We start from the raw sequence: 16,969 nt of genomic DNA, 5'->3' as shown, positions 1-16,969 counted from the left end.
GAGAGAGATGCAGTAACCTTTCAATGGATAAACAATTGAACAAGAGCCTGTGGGAGGGGGGGAGAGGAAGACATCCTCAGAAAAAAAGCATTATCTGAGCAGCCACTTGGGTACGAATCAAAAGCCAATTCTTAAATGGATTGGTCAAGGCAGAGCTGTGGACAATATCGCATGCTCTTCAAGTAGCCAGAGATTTCATCAGCATGTGCTATTGTTCAAGAAGAAGCTTTTGTTCAAGCTATTTTTCTCCAAAAAGAATGGTGTTATGCCTGATCAACAAATGGGGGGTCTCCTTCATTTAGACCTCCCTACCTGTTGAAAGTGAGTGCAAGAAAGGTTTGTGGCTTAGCCCTCTACCTGCAGAGAAGAAGAAGAAGAAGAAGAAGAAGAAGAAGAAGAAGAAGAAGAAGAAGAAGAAGAAGAAGAAGATGATGATGATGATGATGATGATGATGATGATGATGATGATGATATTGGATTTATATCCTGCCCTCCACTCCAAAGAGTCTCAGAGCGGCTCACAATCTCCTTTACCTTCCTCCTCCACAACAGACACCCTGTGAGGTGGGTGGGGCTGGAGAGGGCTCTCACAGCAGCTGCCCTTTCAAGGACAACCTCTGCCAGAGCTATGGATGACCCAAGGCCATGCTAGCAGGTGCAAGTGGAGGAGTGGGGAATCAAACCCGGTTCTCCCAGATAAGAGTCCGCACACTTAACCACTACACCAAACTGGCTCTCCTAACGTGTGGTTAGCATCCAGTCACGTGGGCCTCTACTTGCCTTTTGAAATGACAGAGTCCCAAGATTTCTCTGAATGTCTATATCAGTTTCATGAGGAATGACAGAATATTCATTGTATTCTTTCATTCCATATTCCTAGCCCAGTCTCCCTAGTAATGTATAATAGCTTTCAATTTATCTTTCCTTCAGAATCCTCAGAATGACTTGCAAGAAGTTAATCTACATAATTGATTTGGCAATCAGCTAATCAGTTAAATGCCAAATAATCAATCCAGTCTTTAATTGGCTGACTGGCATGCCAGTAAGAAGAAGCCCACAACAAAACTAATACCAGCCCTGATTGTAAAGCTTCACTATAAAGAAATGCAGAAGCAAAACAAAACAAAAAGTTACAAACTGCTCACCTGTGCAAAACTCACTCCTGATATCCAAATCTGCTGAACCAACAAAGATAAGAAAAATTCAAGTTTCTATATGATACCTGTCTTGGTATGCAAATGAGACATTAGGAAAATGCATACTTCTATTATTTGAACATGGCTATGCATCAGTGGCAAAAGATTACATTGGTGTTTGGCTGCCACATATTGTGGATTACTTTAGATTTGCTGACTTCCAGGTTGGGGCTAGACTAGAATGACAACTGATCTCCAGACTACAGAAATAGTCCTTTCTTTCTTTCTTTCTTTCTTTCTTTCTTTCTTTCTTTCTTTCTTTCTTTCTTTCTTTCTTTCTTTCTTTCTTTCTTTCTTTCTTTCTTTCTTTCTTTCTTCCTTCCCTTCCCTTCCCTTCCCTTCCTTTCCTTTCCTTTCCTTTCCTTTCCTTTCCTTTCCTTTCCTTTCCTTTCCTTTCCTTTCCTTTCCTTTCCTTTCCTTTCCTTTCCTTTCCTTTCCTTTCCTTTCCTTTCCCTGGAGAAAGTGACTGCTTTGGAAGGTGAACTGTATGGCATTATACCCTACTGAGGTCCCTCCCTAAATCCTTAGACTCCACCATAAAATCTCTGAACCCAGTAGGGTTGCCAACCTCTGGGTGGGGTCTTTGATCTCCAGCTGGCAGAGATCAGCTCCCCTGGAGAAAAGGCTGCTTTGAAGGGTGGACTCTATGGCATTTTGCCATGCTGAAGCCCCTCTCCTTCCCAAATCCCACCCTCTCCTGGATTCACCTCCAAAGTCTCCAGATATTTTCCAACACAGACCTGGCAACACTAGAACCCAAAGCTGGTAGTTCTAGGTTGCCTGGATGGCCACTATGAATGAAGGGTAAGGAGGGATGGACAATCTTGATTCTGCTGTGATTAAATATTTATCCTGCTCTAATGAGTTACTGTAATGCTTATCCAAGTATTTAAGTATTGCATCGCTATACTAAGTACATTATGATACAGAAATAAGAGAAAAGTGAATGTGATTTTTGCCCCTTTCCACCTCCTGACTATTCCCTGACATATGATTAAATGAAGAAATATTAATCAACCAGCACACAGATGCAGTCAGCAGCAGATGGCAGTGGTGATCCCCACAGCTGCAGGGACCGGTGCTCCAGTCCTGAAAGCTCAGGGCAGCCACTACTGGATGACTCAGATATAACCTAGAAGGGAACAGTTTCTGTTTTGTATCCCATGTATTGGCTCAGTGCTGTCTTAGGATGTGGCTGTGATGCCTGCAGTGAAACGGGGTGAATGGAATACTTTTAAATCTAACTTAAGATGAGTGAGAGAGAGGGTGGAAATGTCTGAAGAATAATAGCAAATGTTGCTTCAGTTTCAAAAATTTTTTACAAGATAGGCCTTGGGGTGATATTCATGATCGTATGTATCGAATTTTATGCTGTTAGCCGCCCTGAGCCGCTTGGTCGGGGAGGGCGGGATACAAATAAAATGTATCTATCTATCTATCTATGAAGAAACATAAGGAGAAATCTTCACTGGACAGTCAAGTGCTTGCACATTCAGTCATACTTTGAGTACCCTTTCTAAAACTGGATTTACATTTCGGGGCTTTTCTTGTAATATGTAAAAGTTTTTCCTGGAGTTTTTGACCCTTATTCTGCATTCTGGGACTCCTTCCGATTCCATATCAACCATCTGCAGCAAATCATTCACATTTATTTTATAGACTTAATTTACACTGTGTCTTTCTTCTCAACGGGGATCCAAAGATGCTTATATTGTTCTCCTCACTATTTTGTCTCACAACAGCCCTGTGAGATAGGCTAGGCAGGGAATGTATGACTAGCACAAGGTCACCCAGGAAGCTGACAGAGTGAGGATTTGAATCTGGGTTTTCCAGAGCCTAGTCTGATATGCTAACCTCTACCACAGAGGAGCTCTTGACCTCCTCCCACACATCTTGTTTTCTTAATCTTCAAAACATGTTTAAAGTAGAGTGATAGAATATTCCACTTGTATATTTTTAAATTTGCTATATGGGTTCCCTTCCCTTTTAAATAAACACTTGTGTTCAATTTTAAATGTATTTTGCCTGAGTGCATTCTTTATGGTATGACTTGTCTGGCCCAACTGGTAAGAGCTATGAGTTGGAAAAAGGTTGTTTGTAGACTCAGTTAAACTTTACTCATTGTATATTTATTTAAAATGTGTATATTTCTACCTTTCTACTTAGCACTCAGGCTGCCTTAAATAAAGTATGAACTAGATAAAAACAGCAATTTAATGAAACATAAGCTAGAAAACAAAATAAATATTGAAGAACATAAGTAAAACAACAGCAAAATAAAGTAGTGGTTTAAAAACACTTGCTCAGCCCATTTAAACCTGAGTTTAAAAGCATTAAAACCAGTCATAGTAATGAAAACAATAAAGTAACTGCATTAAAAAGAAACCATAACTAGCTTATCAGAACAATCAGCTTTGAGAGGATGGCTCTCTTTGTCTGCCCCCCCCCCCTCCTCAAAGAAAAAAAAGAAAAGAAAAAAGAAAAGAATGGTCTCAACTGATCTCCAGAAGACCATCATTCCAGTCTCCCTGGGGAGGGAATCCAGAGGTTGGGGACAAGAACAAAGAAGGCTGTCTCTTGCACACCCATCATCACTCTTGGCTCCTATGAAGTTGTGACATGGAGAAGGCCTACTCTAGAAGTTCACAAGCTATGGGCAGATTCTTATGGGCACAGGCAGCCCCATAAGATCATTTTGGGCTTTGAAGTTCAGCACCAGCACTTTGAACTGGGCCCAGAAATAGACTTCTTCCAAAGTGGCCATTTTCTCCAGGTGAACTGGTCTCCTTCACCTGGAGATCAGTTGTTGTTATGATCCAGGGCCTAGTGAGGCCTGCAGGCCCCAGGGAAGCCTGCTTAGGAGTTACTGGGAAAAGTTTACATCTCCCAGGATCCCCTCTGTCCCTCTGATTGGGTAGCAAGGGGTTTGGAGGGAAACAGACCCAGAGAGGAATGGGGACTGGGAAGAGAATATATAAAGGCCAAGCCCAGGAAGTGGGTTTCTTTCCCTGGAAGGCTTAGCTGGAGATAGGCTGTTGCCTGGAGAGCTGGAAGCAAGGGAAAGGCCCTTACCCAAGGGGTGTAAGTGTAGTATTAGAGTAGGGACTGTAGAGATAGACGCGTTAGGGCATTTGTTTATTTTCCCTTCACCCTTTTACTGGTTAATACACCTTGTTAATTTATGTTGCACTAAAATAAACCTTTTTTGTTGTTGTTCACTCTGCCTGGTCCTCACGCCTATTATTGGCCTAAGCTACAGGAGGCCTGAAGGGCTTGGGAGGGGACTCTGGGAGGGGCCTTCTCAAGGGGAACCCTTGACCCAGAGTGGTGGTAGCAATTAATAATACCCCCCTGAGTCATGACAGTTGTATTCCCAGGAGATCTCCAGCCACCGCCTTGTGGTTGGCAACCCGACCAGTGACACCCCAGTCAGCTTCTGGACTGCCACATTCTGTTCCAGTTGCAATTTTTGAACGGTATTCACAGGCAATTCCATATAAGTAGCATTAAAATAGTCCAGCCTCAAAGTAGTCAGGGGATATTCAATCAAGCCCAGATCTGTCATTTCCAGAAATGGTCACAGCTGATAAACCAACTTAAGCTGGAGAAAGGAACTTGTGATGACCTCTGCTACCTGTTTTTCAAGCAGCAGAGCAGGATCCAGAAGCACCCCCAAAGCTGTGTACCTGTTCTTTCAAGGAGAATATTATGCAATACGGCACAAGCTGAAACCCTACTCCCAATTGGACTTTACCGCTTTCCAGCATCACTTCCATTTCATCTGGATTAAGCTTTCATTTGCCCACATTCACCCCTTTACTACCTCCAGATGCTGGTTCATGTTTTCTAACACCTTGTCGGCCTTTCAAGAGCCAGGGAAGGCGGCACTTCGCCTCTTCCCTGGCCTTAAAATCGTAAAACTGAAGGGTGCTGGAGGCACCCCAAGGGGGTGTGGGGCGGCAAGGCTATGTATCACTGCGGGTGGGGTGGGGCAGGGGGAGGAGGCTGTGGCCCGGTTGCCAACAGGCTGCGGACCGGTAGTGGTCCATGGACCGGGGGGGGGGGTTGGAGACCCCTGCTTTAAAGCACCTTGCCCAGGAAGGACAATTTGACATTGGACAAAAGCTGCTGAGATCTTGACAATCTAAATATTAAAACAACAACAACATCAGAAGATCTATGGAAAGAACCACCACTTATAAAGAAGCACTTATTATCAGCTCTAACCATCTCCTTAACCTCCCCTCTGGCAGCTTTTAACTGCTGAGGTGGGTAAGGGTTGAGAACAGAGAAAAAGGAGATTCCTTCTTCATCAACACCTCATGGTAAACTTGAATATGAGCTCCAAACTGTTCAGTTGGCAACAGTGTGAGTCGTCTTTAACCATCACTCTAGCTGCCCATCCATTTACCGGGTATCTACAGCAGTTTCCGTATACAGAAATTCTTCTATGGTTGCAGCATAATTTGGTACGAAGCTGACAGCATGAGAGTTTATTTAATGTTTTTATAGTGTAAGGCAATGTTGTCATATACAACAAACTGATGGCAATGATGACTAGTATGAGAATATATTCTGGCAAGCTTTGGGCTGCATGTGCAATAGTGGCTTTATGATAACAGCCTGACGAATATATCTGCTGACATATTTTCCATATATCTTTACTATAAGCAAAGGTTTTCATTACACAAATCATTTCCTGACATTTACACTGTGATATTTGTTACATTTATAAACATGAGAAAGCTATGTTTCCCCTTCCCTCTTACTTACAATGCAATCCTGAGCAGAGTCTGAGTCTATTGAACTCATGTTGTTCCAATATATACCTAACAGTTTAAAATATTGATAGATACCATTGAAATCCAGTTGCATTTATTTTAGTTTTTTAAACTAGCTGATTAATACATAAACCATGAATGGAGTGGAAAAATTAGATATGCTATTTTTAAGAACAGTGTTGCCTCTGACAGTAAAGAACTCAGACCACAGTGTGAATAAAAATTAATGTGCTCAAGGTGTCCATGGAACTATTCCTCTAGGCATCTCTTTAAAATTCATTACAATGCTGTTGGAAAATGTATCAAGGAAGGAAACCTCCCCATACCTTGGACACACTGAGGAAGGGATATTTAAAAACAATGCTATATCAGCTTTAGAAAAAGCATGAGCTCTGCCATTAAACACCACCCAGACTGTACAAGAGAACAATTTGGGGGGGGGGGGGAAATGATAGTGAAGCATATATGTATCCTGAACAGGGCACTGAGCTACAAACTAAGACTATATAATCAGGGCCCAAATATTGTATTATTTATTTACCGTATTTATCCGGTTATGGATATTTGGTGGAACTGACTGCATCCATATTCATAACCATTCATTCTGTGGATCGAATTTTGTGATTGCAGGATTTGTGCAGATATTATTACTGGGTGTCAGGATCTTAGTTTGGATAGGTTCATGTCAGCCATGTCTCTTACTTTGTGGTAGTAAACAGAGAGAACTGGTTTTTAATGTGTTTTCCATCCTCATTCTCTTAAATGTATCTGACTTTTTAAATAAAATGTCATTTTATTTTTTGTTTTGGATGGTAAGGGAGCAAAATCTGTGTTTGATCACTGAAAAATAAAATTCAGAAGGATTTACATACGATCCTGCACAGCCACTAATAGTATTCTTTACTTATCTCCTCCCACAGATCAGTGATTTGTGAAATGGCTGTTATTATGAACAGGGCCGGCCCCGTCCACTAGGCAAATTAGGCACCGAATTGGGCTCTCCCCCCCACCAGCACCCAAGACAAATGCCTAATTGCTTTGCTGCAGTTGCTGGCTTGTGGTGGCAATTAGGCTGTGGCAGAAATTAGGTGGCAGCAGCAGTGGTGGCAGCTGGTGGGCAGGCCACCCCCCCACACACACTCAGAGGAGCGATGCCAGCCTCCTGCTTACCCATTTCTGTGGGCATCAGTAGAGCGCTCTCTCTTAATAGAGAGCAGAATGAGGGGGGCAGTGGGCAGTTAGTCCACCTGGGGCGCCACATGCCATAAGACTGGCCCTGATTATGATGCATGATTGTGGATGAGGGGGCTGGATATTGTAAAGGGTATGATGCATTTCACCACTCATAGGATCCCTGTCAGCGATTATTTGGATATAGTAAGGAGTTACTTTATTTTTCCCAGATGAGTGAATGGCAGTCAATTATTTCAATTGTCTTAGGTCAGAATAACTCAGCGCAGGATTGTACTGTGGGTGAAAAAAATGGTGTGCCCATTAGATTGGAGGCTAAAAATGACTCTGGTTATCCTAATATCTGGGGTGTGGGTCAGTTTATGTTGCTTGTTAACTGTATCCAAGGTTTAAGCTCATTTACTCTGTCCCACAGGCACTTGGTCTATTGTGCCACAGTGAAAGCCACGGAAAATTGAGCCACTCTTCACTTTCATGAAGAAGTCCTACATTCAATTATATATTGATTTAGATATAGTGTGCCTATAAATGCCTAGAGTTGAGTAGCTTCTACTGGAGAACTTCACTGGGTATCTTTATATCAAGCTCAATAGGAATGTATCGGGGTTATCAAGTCTTACCCAGCTTCAGGTGAGGGATTGTTTTGCATGATGATGTCACCTGAAAATGACATTATCATGCCAGGCACATCATGTGCATGACCCTCTAGCAATTAGGTAAAAATTCTATGGCACCCAGGGCTGGCCCTCCCGCTCGGCAAATTAGGTGGCTGCCTATGGCGCTGGGAGGATGGGGGCACAAAATTGGGCTCCCCACCCCCCCTCCCGGTGCCCCAGGCAAGCACCTAGTTTGCCTTTCTCCCCAGCCCCCTGCTGTTACCGCTGCTTGCCCCTCCATTCCCTTCCCTCCCTTCGCCTACTCCCCACAGCTCCACGCCTCTGCGCCTCCCCCCTCCCCGTGGCATCTCCATGCCCTCCCGTTTCTCCCCACCGCACATCCTTCTCCTCCCTCCTTTCAGACCCTTTCCCACCCCCACCCCCCATTGCAAATTTCAACGCTGGAACCGGCTCTAACGCCGCTTCCGGCTCTCTAAAGCGCCCCCCCCCGACTGAACACTGAAATTGCAGGTAAAACTGCGCCGTGGGGCCAGGCTGCACTCACCATCCCTCAGGAAAAGCGTCCTGAAAGGGCGACCCCCGCTGGCACTGACTCCTCCCCTCTCCACTTCCTGGATGGAAGATGAGTCAGCAGGGGTCGCCCTTTCAGCACACTCTTCCTAAGGGATGGTAAGTGCACCCCGGCCCCATGGCATGGTTTTACCCATGATTTCAGTGTTCAGCCGAGGAGGGGGCCGCTTTAGAGAGCCGGAACGCGGCACTAGAGCCGGTTCTGGCATTAAAATTGGCAGCGGGGGAGGGGTGGGAAAGGGTCCAAAGGGAGTGAGGAGGAGAAGGCATGGCGAGGAGACGTGGGGGGGGCGCAGAGCTGTGGCGGGGAGGGGGGAGGCGCAGGTGGCACCAGGCAGCAAGTCTGCCTACGGCGCCATGGGGCGTCAGGCCGCCTCTGGCACCATATAGTTTTTTACCCAATTGCTAAGATGTCACACACACACACAACATGGCTGGCACAATAACGGCACTTCTGGGTGAAGGTCATCATGCCAGGCACATTGTCACACACCAGAGCTCTTTGGGGGGTGGGGTTCCCCCCGCTGGCCCATTATGGGGTGGCTGGTTGGAGGCCCCAAAATAGGAAAAACCCCTTCCCCAATGGTAACTTGGGAAGCCTAGTGTCAAAATCCACTAAATACACTTTTTAGAAAGAGTAAGAGTCCAGTAGCAGCTTAAAGTCTAATAAAATTTGTGTTAGGGTATGAGCTTTTGTGAGTCACTGCTCACTTCTTCAGATATCTGAAGTGAGCAGTGACTCACAAAAGCTTATACAAATGTTGTTAGTCTTTAAGGTGGGGTGGGGAATGCCAGGCCCGAGGGCCGTATACAGCCCTTGAGATCACTTGGTCTGGCCCTCGGGGCTTGCTGGGTCGAGCCCCCCTCTCTCTCGTGGGCATTGTGAAGGATTGCTGCTGGGATATATGGGTGCCTTTAAAGGTCTGCTGGGAGCAGCTGAAGGGAGGGAGGGGTGGCAGGGGTAGGGGATGAGAGCTAGCTACCACCAGTTCAATTTGCACATGATTATCCCAGATGGTGTGGCCTAATATGCTAATATTAGGGGATGCGGTCTAATATGCCTGGACCTAGGCATATGCCTAGGGTGGCGGATCTGGGTGTGTGTGTGTGTGCTGAATTAGACTCTCCCCATGTGAATTCAAATAGAAAAACAATTATTTGCATTAATTTTGCCGGCCTGAATCATTCTCCCTTGGCAGAGCACTGCTTTTTAAGCTGATAATTTTGTATGGCTCACGAATGATGTTATAAATATCCAAACGGCTCTTGGCAGAAAAGATTCCCCAATCCTGCTTTAAGGTGCTACTGGATTCTTACTGTTTTCTAGAGCTACAGACAGACTAACATGGCTACCAATACTGACTTTTTAAAAAGTCATCATATTTTACTAGGTTGTAAGTGAATTAAACTTTCCGTTACTCACAAATCACTTTGGTAAGTGTTCCCCATTTTGATCACTGCTATTTCAAGAAGATCAGCAAAACAGATATGGAAGAATAAACCCCAATCAGGAAGTGCCTCTTCAGAGAAGTATTTCCTTATGCACTTCCTCTTTTATGCTAGTGACATTTGGAAGTACCCTGAACCGATCAGGAATGAAAAGGGAATAAATGTTGTTTTTAGGCTGGCGATCATAAATGTGTATAAATCAGTAAATCATGCATTTGAAAAAATATGTATGGACAATTTCTTGCAAACTTCAGAGAGCTATATACCAATTTACCGCTATTTACATGCCTTACTTAATATGTTATTCCCAGGACTTTATTTCCGGAAAAAGAGGTGCCGTAGCTCTCAAGAAGGAAATGAAGGAGAAACACATGGGATTCTTTGAAACAATATAATTTTCATGCACTATGGACTTAATTGTTACCTCTACTTTTAAAGGAGTTTCCAGACTTTAGACATGTCACCAACTTCCTCAGTTCTTTCCTCAGGTCTTGCTATTGGTGCCTACTGCTGAATGATGACCTTGAAGCGACAGTGTTTTAACATAGTGTGTTGGATTGAGACTGTCATACTCCCCTGGTGCCCCTAATGACCTTTTGGACATTTTTTTTTTTTTGAGAATTTTTAGTTTCTACCTAGAGGTTCCAGAATTCTGTTCTGGAATATTCCCCCAGAAGAAAAAGTTCTCGTTATTCCAATCTTAGCTGTATTTATTGCTCAGTTACTTAGGCATCTTGACTTGTAGTAGCTCTTCCTGGCAACTACACACACACACACACACCCCCCCCAGTTTGTAATATTTGAGGAAATCTCAAATGTAATATTAATTTGAGGAAATGTCATTGAATCTGAAGGAGTGTAAATACTAAGTCTCTCAGTTCTCTCTTGTAGCCATAATTGAACTTTATTTGACTTGTAGGTGCTACTGGACTCAAACCTCCTTCCCACATATGTTTGTTAACTCTTGTGCTTTTGTATGCTAATTTATTGCCATTTATGAATCTTTCTTGCATCCAGACTCAGGTATAATCAGCCAGCACTTATGCATCTTGATTCTAAGTGTCCCTTCCTGATAGCAACCCCCCACTCCATCCCCTATAAGTAAAGTTTGAGGAAATTATTTCATTGTATCTGATGGAGTGTGCTTACACACGAGAGTTTATACTGTGAATAAAACTGTTTTTGTTTTAAAGGTGCTGCTGGCCTCAATTTTTGTTCTGCTGCTTCAGACCAACATAGCTGCCCCACCTGAATCTAAGAGGTAAATGGTCGTTGTAGAAATATCTAAAGAAATCATTACCAATGTTTTGTCTCTCAAAGAGCAGCTACGTGGAATGGAAAGAGTACAGTACTATTATAAAAACAGAGAGGTATTCTAGATGAGTGAGTAGAGTGACATTCCTTAAACCTGACTTTTGGGTTGCTTATAAGTCTTCTGTGTAACACAACTCCTAATATATGTTAACAAGTAGACACTTGTTTAGGTTAGTTGATTACATTAGATAAGGTGTTTCATATTCAACAAATGGACTCATATCTTATATTAAAAGGAAATATGTGAACAAGTTCCCAATGTGTGATTCTCAGTTGGGCAGGGAATTATACCCAGGATTCCTTGCAACACTACAGCAGATGCAGAGGCTCCAAGTCAGATCCCCTTCCTGGATGATATATTGTTTTATTAAGAATCAGATGTGTTCGTTTGTGCAGACAGGGTTGACAACTGTGGCTTGGGAGTTTCTGGAGATTTGGGGTGATCCCTGAGGAGGCTGGAGTTTGGGGAGGAGAGGATGCTCAGCAGGGATAAGTTGCCTAAGGTGCTAGTCCATTGTTGGCACCTGGTGAGAGATTGGCAGGAGGAGGTGAGGACCAACCTGACCAGTGTCAGTCTGACTCCTCAATATTGCTTCCAGCGCAGATTGGATGTGATACCATGGGATCCATCAAAAACTCTGGTTTAACAATTGAGTTTTGAGTGAATCCTAGAGCACCATGCCAAAGTTATTGTGTAATTTCCAGTTCACACTAGAAATGATATTGTGGCATTGGCACAATCCTGAATCCCCTTGCCCATTTCCCCCTTATTGCTCTGTCAAGTGGAGGCAGAGGGTGGATCCAGGAAGAAGAAGAAGCGGAGGAGGAGGAAGAAGAGAAAGAAGAAGAGGAAGAAGAAGAAGAGGAAGAAGAGGAAGAGATTGGATTTATACCCCACCCTTCACTTGGGGACTGGAATGCCAAAGTAGGGAGTCAAAAGGTAACTGGAACAATGGACAAGTTTGGCCTTGGAGAACAAAATGAAGTTGGGCAAAGGCTAATAGAGTTTTGTCAGGAGAACAATCTGGTCATAGCAAACACCCTCTTCCAACAACCTAAAAGGCGACTCTACACATGGACATCACCTGATGGGTAACACAGAAATCAGATTGATTATATACTCTGCAGTCAAAGATGGAGAAGCTCCTTACAGTCAGCAAAAATAAGACCTGGAGCTGACTGCAGCTCAGATCATGAACTACTCATGGCAAAATTCAGGCTTAAACTGAAGAAAACTGGGGAAGCCATTAGGCCATTCAGGTTTAACCTTGATCACATCCCTTATGAATATATGGTGGAAGTGAAGAATAGGTTTAAGGAACTAGAGTTGATAGACAGAGTGCATGAAGAACTATGGATGGAGGTTCATGACATTGTACAGAAGGCAACAACCAGCACCATCCCAAAGAAAAAGAAATGCAAGAAAGCAAAGTGGCTGTCTGAAGAAGCTTTACAAATAGCTGAGGAAAGAAGGAAAGCGAAAGGCAAAGGTGAAAAGGAACGATTCACCCAACTGAAAGCAGATTTCTAGAGAACAGCAAGGAGAGATAAGGAGGCCTTCCTGAAGGAACAATGCAAAGCAATAGAGGAAAATAACAGAATGGGAAGGACAAGAATTCTCTTCAAGAAAATTAGAGAAATCAAGGGAATGTTTCATGCAAAGATGGCAATGATAAAGGACAAAAATGGTAGGGACCTAACAGAAGCAGAAGAGATTAGGAAGAGGTGGCAAGAATACACAGAAGGATTATACAAAAAGGATCTCAATGTCCTTGACAACCATGACGGTGAAATTGCTGATCTTGAGCCAGACATCCTGGAGTGCGAAGACAAATGGGCCTGAGAAAGCATTACTAACAACAAAGCGAGAGGAGATTACAGTATCTCAGTTGAGCTATTCAAAGTCCTAAAAGACGATGCTGTTAAAGTGATGCACACATTATGTCAATAAATTTGGAAAACGCAACAGTGAGTGGGCACAGGCCTGGAAAAGATCAGTTTATATTCCAATCCCAAAGAAGGGTAATGCCAAGAAATGTTCAAACTATCGCACCATTGCACTCATTTCACATGCCAGCAAGGTCATGTTAAAGATCCTACAAGCTAGGCTTCAGCAGTATGTAGATTGGGAACTACCAGAAGTTCAAACTGGGTTTCGGAGAGGTAGAGGAACTAGAGATCAAATTGCCAACATTCGCTGGATTATGGAAAAAGCATGGGAGTATCAGAAAAACATCTATTTCTGCTTCTTTGACTATGCTAAAACCTTTGTGTGGATCACAACAAACTGTGGCAAGTACTTAAAGAGATGGGAGTCCAGACCACCTCACATGTCTCCTGAAAAACCTGTATAAGGGTCAAGAAGCAACTATCAGAATGGGATATGGAACAACTGATTGGTTTAGAACAGGAAAAGGAATTTGACAAGGATGTATATTGTCACTCTGTTTATTTAATTTATATGCAGAGTACATCATGCGGAATGCCAGCCTGGATGAAGCACAAGCTGGAATTGAGACTGCCGGGAAAAACATCAACAACCTCAGATATGCAGGTAACACCACTCTAATGGCAGAAAGTGAAGAGGACCCAAAGAACCTTTTGTTGAGGGTGAAAGAGGAGACCACAAAAGTAGGCTTGAAACTCAACATCAAAAAAACTAAGATCATGGCATCTGGATGCATGAGTCCTTGGCAAATACATGGAAGACATGGAAGTCGTGACAGACTTCACATTTCTGGGATCCAAGATCACTGCAGATGGTGACTGTAGCCATGAAATTAAAAGACGTTTGCTCCTCGGGAGGACAGCTATGGCAAACCTTTGCAAATACAGGGAAGACATGGAAGTCGTGACAGACTTCACATTTCTGGGATCCAAGATCACTGCAGATGGTGACTGTAGCCATGAAATTAAAAGACGTTTGCTCCTCGGGAGGACAGCTATGGCAAACCTTTGCAGTATAATAAAAAGAAGAGACATCACCCTGCCAACAAAAGTCTGTATAGTCAAAGCAATGGTATTCCCTGTAGTAATGTATGGCTGTGAGAGCTGGACCATAAGGAAGGCCGAGCACAGAAGAATAGATGCTTTTGAGATATGGCGCTGGAGAAGACTCTTGAGAGTCCCTTGGACTTGCAAGAAGATCAAATTGGTCAGTCCTAAGGGAAATCAACCCTGACTGTTCCCTGGAAGGTCAGATGCTGAAGCTGAAGCTCAAATACTTTGGCCACCAAATGAGAAGGGAGCAATCACTGGAGAAGATCCTAATGCTGGCAAAGTCAGAAAGCAAAAGAAGAAGGGGAGGGCAAAGGATGAGATGACTGGACAGCATTACTGATGTAACTAACATGAATTTGAACAGACTTTGGAGGATGGTGGAAGACAGTAAGGCCTGGCATGACTTTGTCCATGGAGTTGCAAAGAGTTCGAATCGACTGTGCGACTGAACCAACAACTTCACTTGGAGTCTCAGCGTGGTTTACAATCTCCTTTTCCTTCACCTCCCCATAACAGACACCTTGTGAGATAGGTGAGGCTGAGAGAGCTGTGACAAGAAACTTATTTTGTTATTGGTGGTGGTGGGGTTTTTTTTTTGTTCTTTTTAGTTACCAAAATTCCCTTTACCCACACAGCGGCCCAACTGAGTGTGGGACTACAGTTCCCAGCATCCCTCTCATGGAATACCGGGCAGCTGCAATCAGGCAATTCCATCTTTTCCTCTCCGCTCCGTGTGGAGGATCTCAAAGCAGCCGAGATAAGTGGAGGCTTTCATTGCAGAGGGAGCCGGGTTCCCCAAGTGCTCCTGAAGCCGCAAAGCTTAGGGCGAGGGCGGCGCCCCGCGTTCCTCAGCCGCCTGCCAGGGGGAGTTTCCAGGAAGTGGCCATATTGGATTCATTCACTTGCATCAATCCAGAGACGAGAGCAGGTTTTTACAAGACGGATCGAGGGCCATAGATCTGCAGGAAGACCTCCTTGTTCTTTGCTCCCTGGATCTCTCCAGCCATGGCCACTACGGACCTAGAGCGCTTTTCTGTGAGTAGCAGGAGTTGGGTTTGCCTCTTGCAGGAGGGCGAGGGCGAAGACAGCACGCACATTTCCACGAAACAAGCAGGGAGGCTGAGTCTTAGAAGCTTGGGGGGCCGGGGGTAGGGCGGGAGGTAAAAAAAGAAATGGTTTTCCTGTGGAAAGTTTAGGGACAGGTCTCCATTTGTGTCCGAGCTGTTGGTTACATTCCTTTCTCATGGGAGGGACGCGGTTCAGTGTCAGGGATCTTCTGTGAAAGGGAGTCGCCTTCTCTTGCAAAACAGCCTTCGCCTAGGCATACTCCAAAATACTCAGGAATGCGGTTGCCACTTGTGTGTTCCCAGGAAGGGCTGCTTTCGGAGAGTGCGCGTCTCTTTTGGTGATTCTGTGTGTCTTTCTTGTCCAGATGTAGAATATCTACATGTTCCTTTGGGTTCCCTTCCCCCCTTTCATGTTGCTTTGGGCTCTGCAGCAGGCATAAGCAGCCACCGAGCTTCTCCAGTGGTAACTATGGTACCCATTCCATATTTTTTTACTCTTCAGTAAGTCTCATTGAGTTCAGTAGAGCTTATGCAAAAGATTCTTTAGTCTTATGTAGGGAAAGTCTAATTAAAAACAATGGTCCATCAGAGGAAATAGAGTGTGTTGGTGTTGTGGCAATAAGCTTTCAGATTTAAAGAAACCCCATTTGTAGCAGGGTGGTCTGAATTTAAAAGGAGGCTCCTCTTGGTAGGGAAACGGATGTGTTTAATGCTTGCTTGGCGGGTAGTGGGGAAGGCTGATTATTAGAAGAAATAAAACAAAAAATTATGCCATTAAAGGTTCTGAACTGAGCTAAACTGAAAACAGAAATCCAGTAGCAGCTTAAGGACTAATAACATTTAGTCTCTCATAAGATTTTGGTTGCAATCACACACACTGAATAATGCACTTTCAGTCCACTAACTGGATTTTGCCAGTTCAAACAGTAAAATCCAGTTGGAAAGTGGATTGAAAGTGCATTATTTAGTGTGCATGATCATCGCCACTGTGAGTCAAAGCTCAGGTAATCAGACACATCGAGTGTTTATTCATATGAGATTTATTTATATTTTACATTTCCATTGAACAGAAAGTGGGAATGGGAGGAAAGTTACAAAGAGATGCCAGTTTAAAACAATTACCACTCTAAGAGAAATCATTTCATAACTGTAGAAGATGGGCAGAGTAGGATAAGCATAAAATCTAATTAAGGGAGGTGGCAGGACAAGAATGATAAACAGACCTGATTAACATCTGTGAATGGGTCATGCTGAGCTGTTAACATCTATAGTGAGTGAGGAAACCCAGGGATGGGGGAGAACATAGTATTTCTGGATGAATCCTGCAGCATTTTCATGTTGTGTTCTCCCTTTAATTAAAAAAAAAATTGTTTAAGGGAGAAGTGAAACCTGTTTCTGAACAGAAACCAAGTTAGTGTTTAAGGTGCCATTGGACTTCAGTGTTATCTTGCTTTGTAGCATTGCTACTCCTCTGAAATTATTATCAGGAGAAATCAGCTCACTACTAATTGCAGAGATGTTGCTGTGCTTGTCATATACACAAAATGTTCTTGTGAATTTAGTAAGTTTACAATGAGAGAGACAAAAACAACTGTGGCTGAAGTGAGCTTTTCTATTTGATGATGGCGTTTAATAATATTGATTGGCTGTGATTATGATCTTGATTCTGTAATTATGCTAAGGTTAATTTGTTTCCCCTTTGACATAAGGTAACAAGATCATAGGAATAACTTATTTCTCCATCCAGTGTGCTATAGTGTGTAGAGTGTCAGAGTAGGATCTGG

General features: G+C 43.6%; 1 protein-coding gene across 3 annotated transcripts in view; it reads left to right on the top strand.

Annotated features, from left to right (window-relative positions):
* The first annotated feature begins 14,830 nt into the window (after positions 1 to 14,830).
* The window catches only part of SEPTIN8 (septin 8), an 88,711-nt gene continuing 86,572 nt past the window's right edge, over positions 14,831 to 16,969 (top strand). For 2 of the 3 annotated variants that reach the window (XM_060240512.1, XM_060240511.1), the window contains exon 1: positions 14,836 to 15,153. In XM_060240512.1, coding sequence (XP_060096495.1) covers positions 15,124 to 15,153 — 30 coding nt within the window. In that variant the 5' untranslated portion in view covers positions 14,836 to 15,123. Of the gene's footprint in view, positions 15,154 to 16,969 lie in introns of all 3 variants that reach the window. The other variant, XM_060240510.1, reaches the window with a different exon arrangement.

Source organism: Heteronotia binoei, chromosome 5 (assembly GCF_032191835.1).
Source record: "Heteronotia binoei isolate CCM8104 ecotype False Entrance Well chromosome 5, APGP_CSIRO_Hbin_v1, whole genome shotgun sequence".
Classification (NCBI taxonomy): Eukaryota; Metazoa; Chordata; class Lepidosauria; order Squamata; family Gekkonidae; genus Heteronotia; species Heteronotia binoei.
Note: the sequence above shows the minus strand (reverse complement) of the source record. Positions and strands in the feature narration are given on the sequence as shown.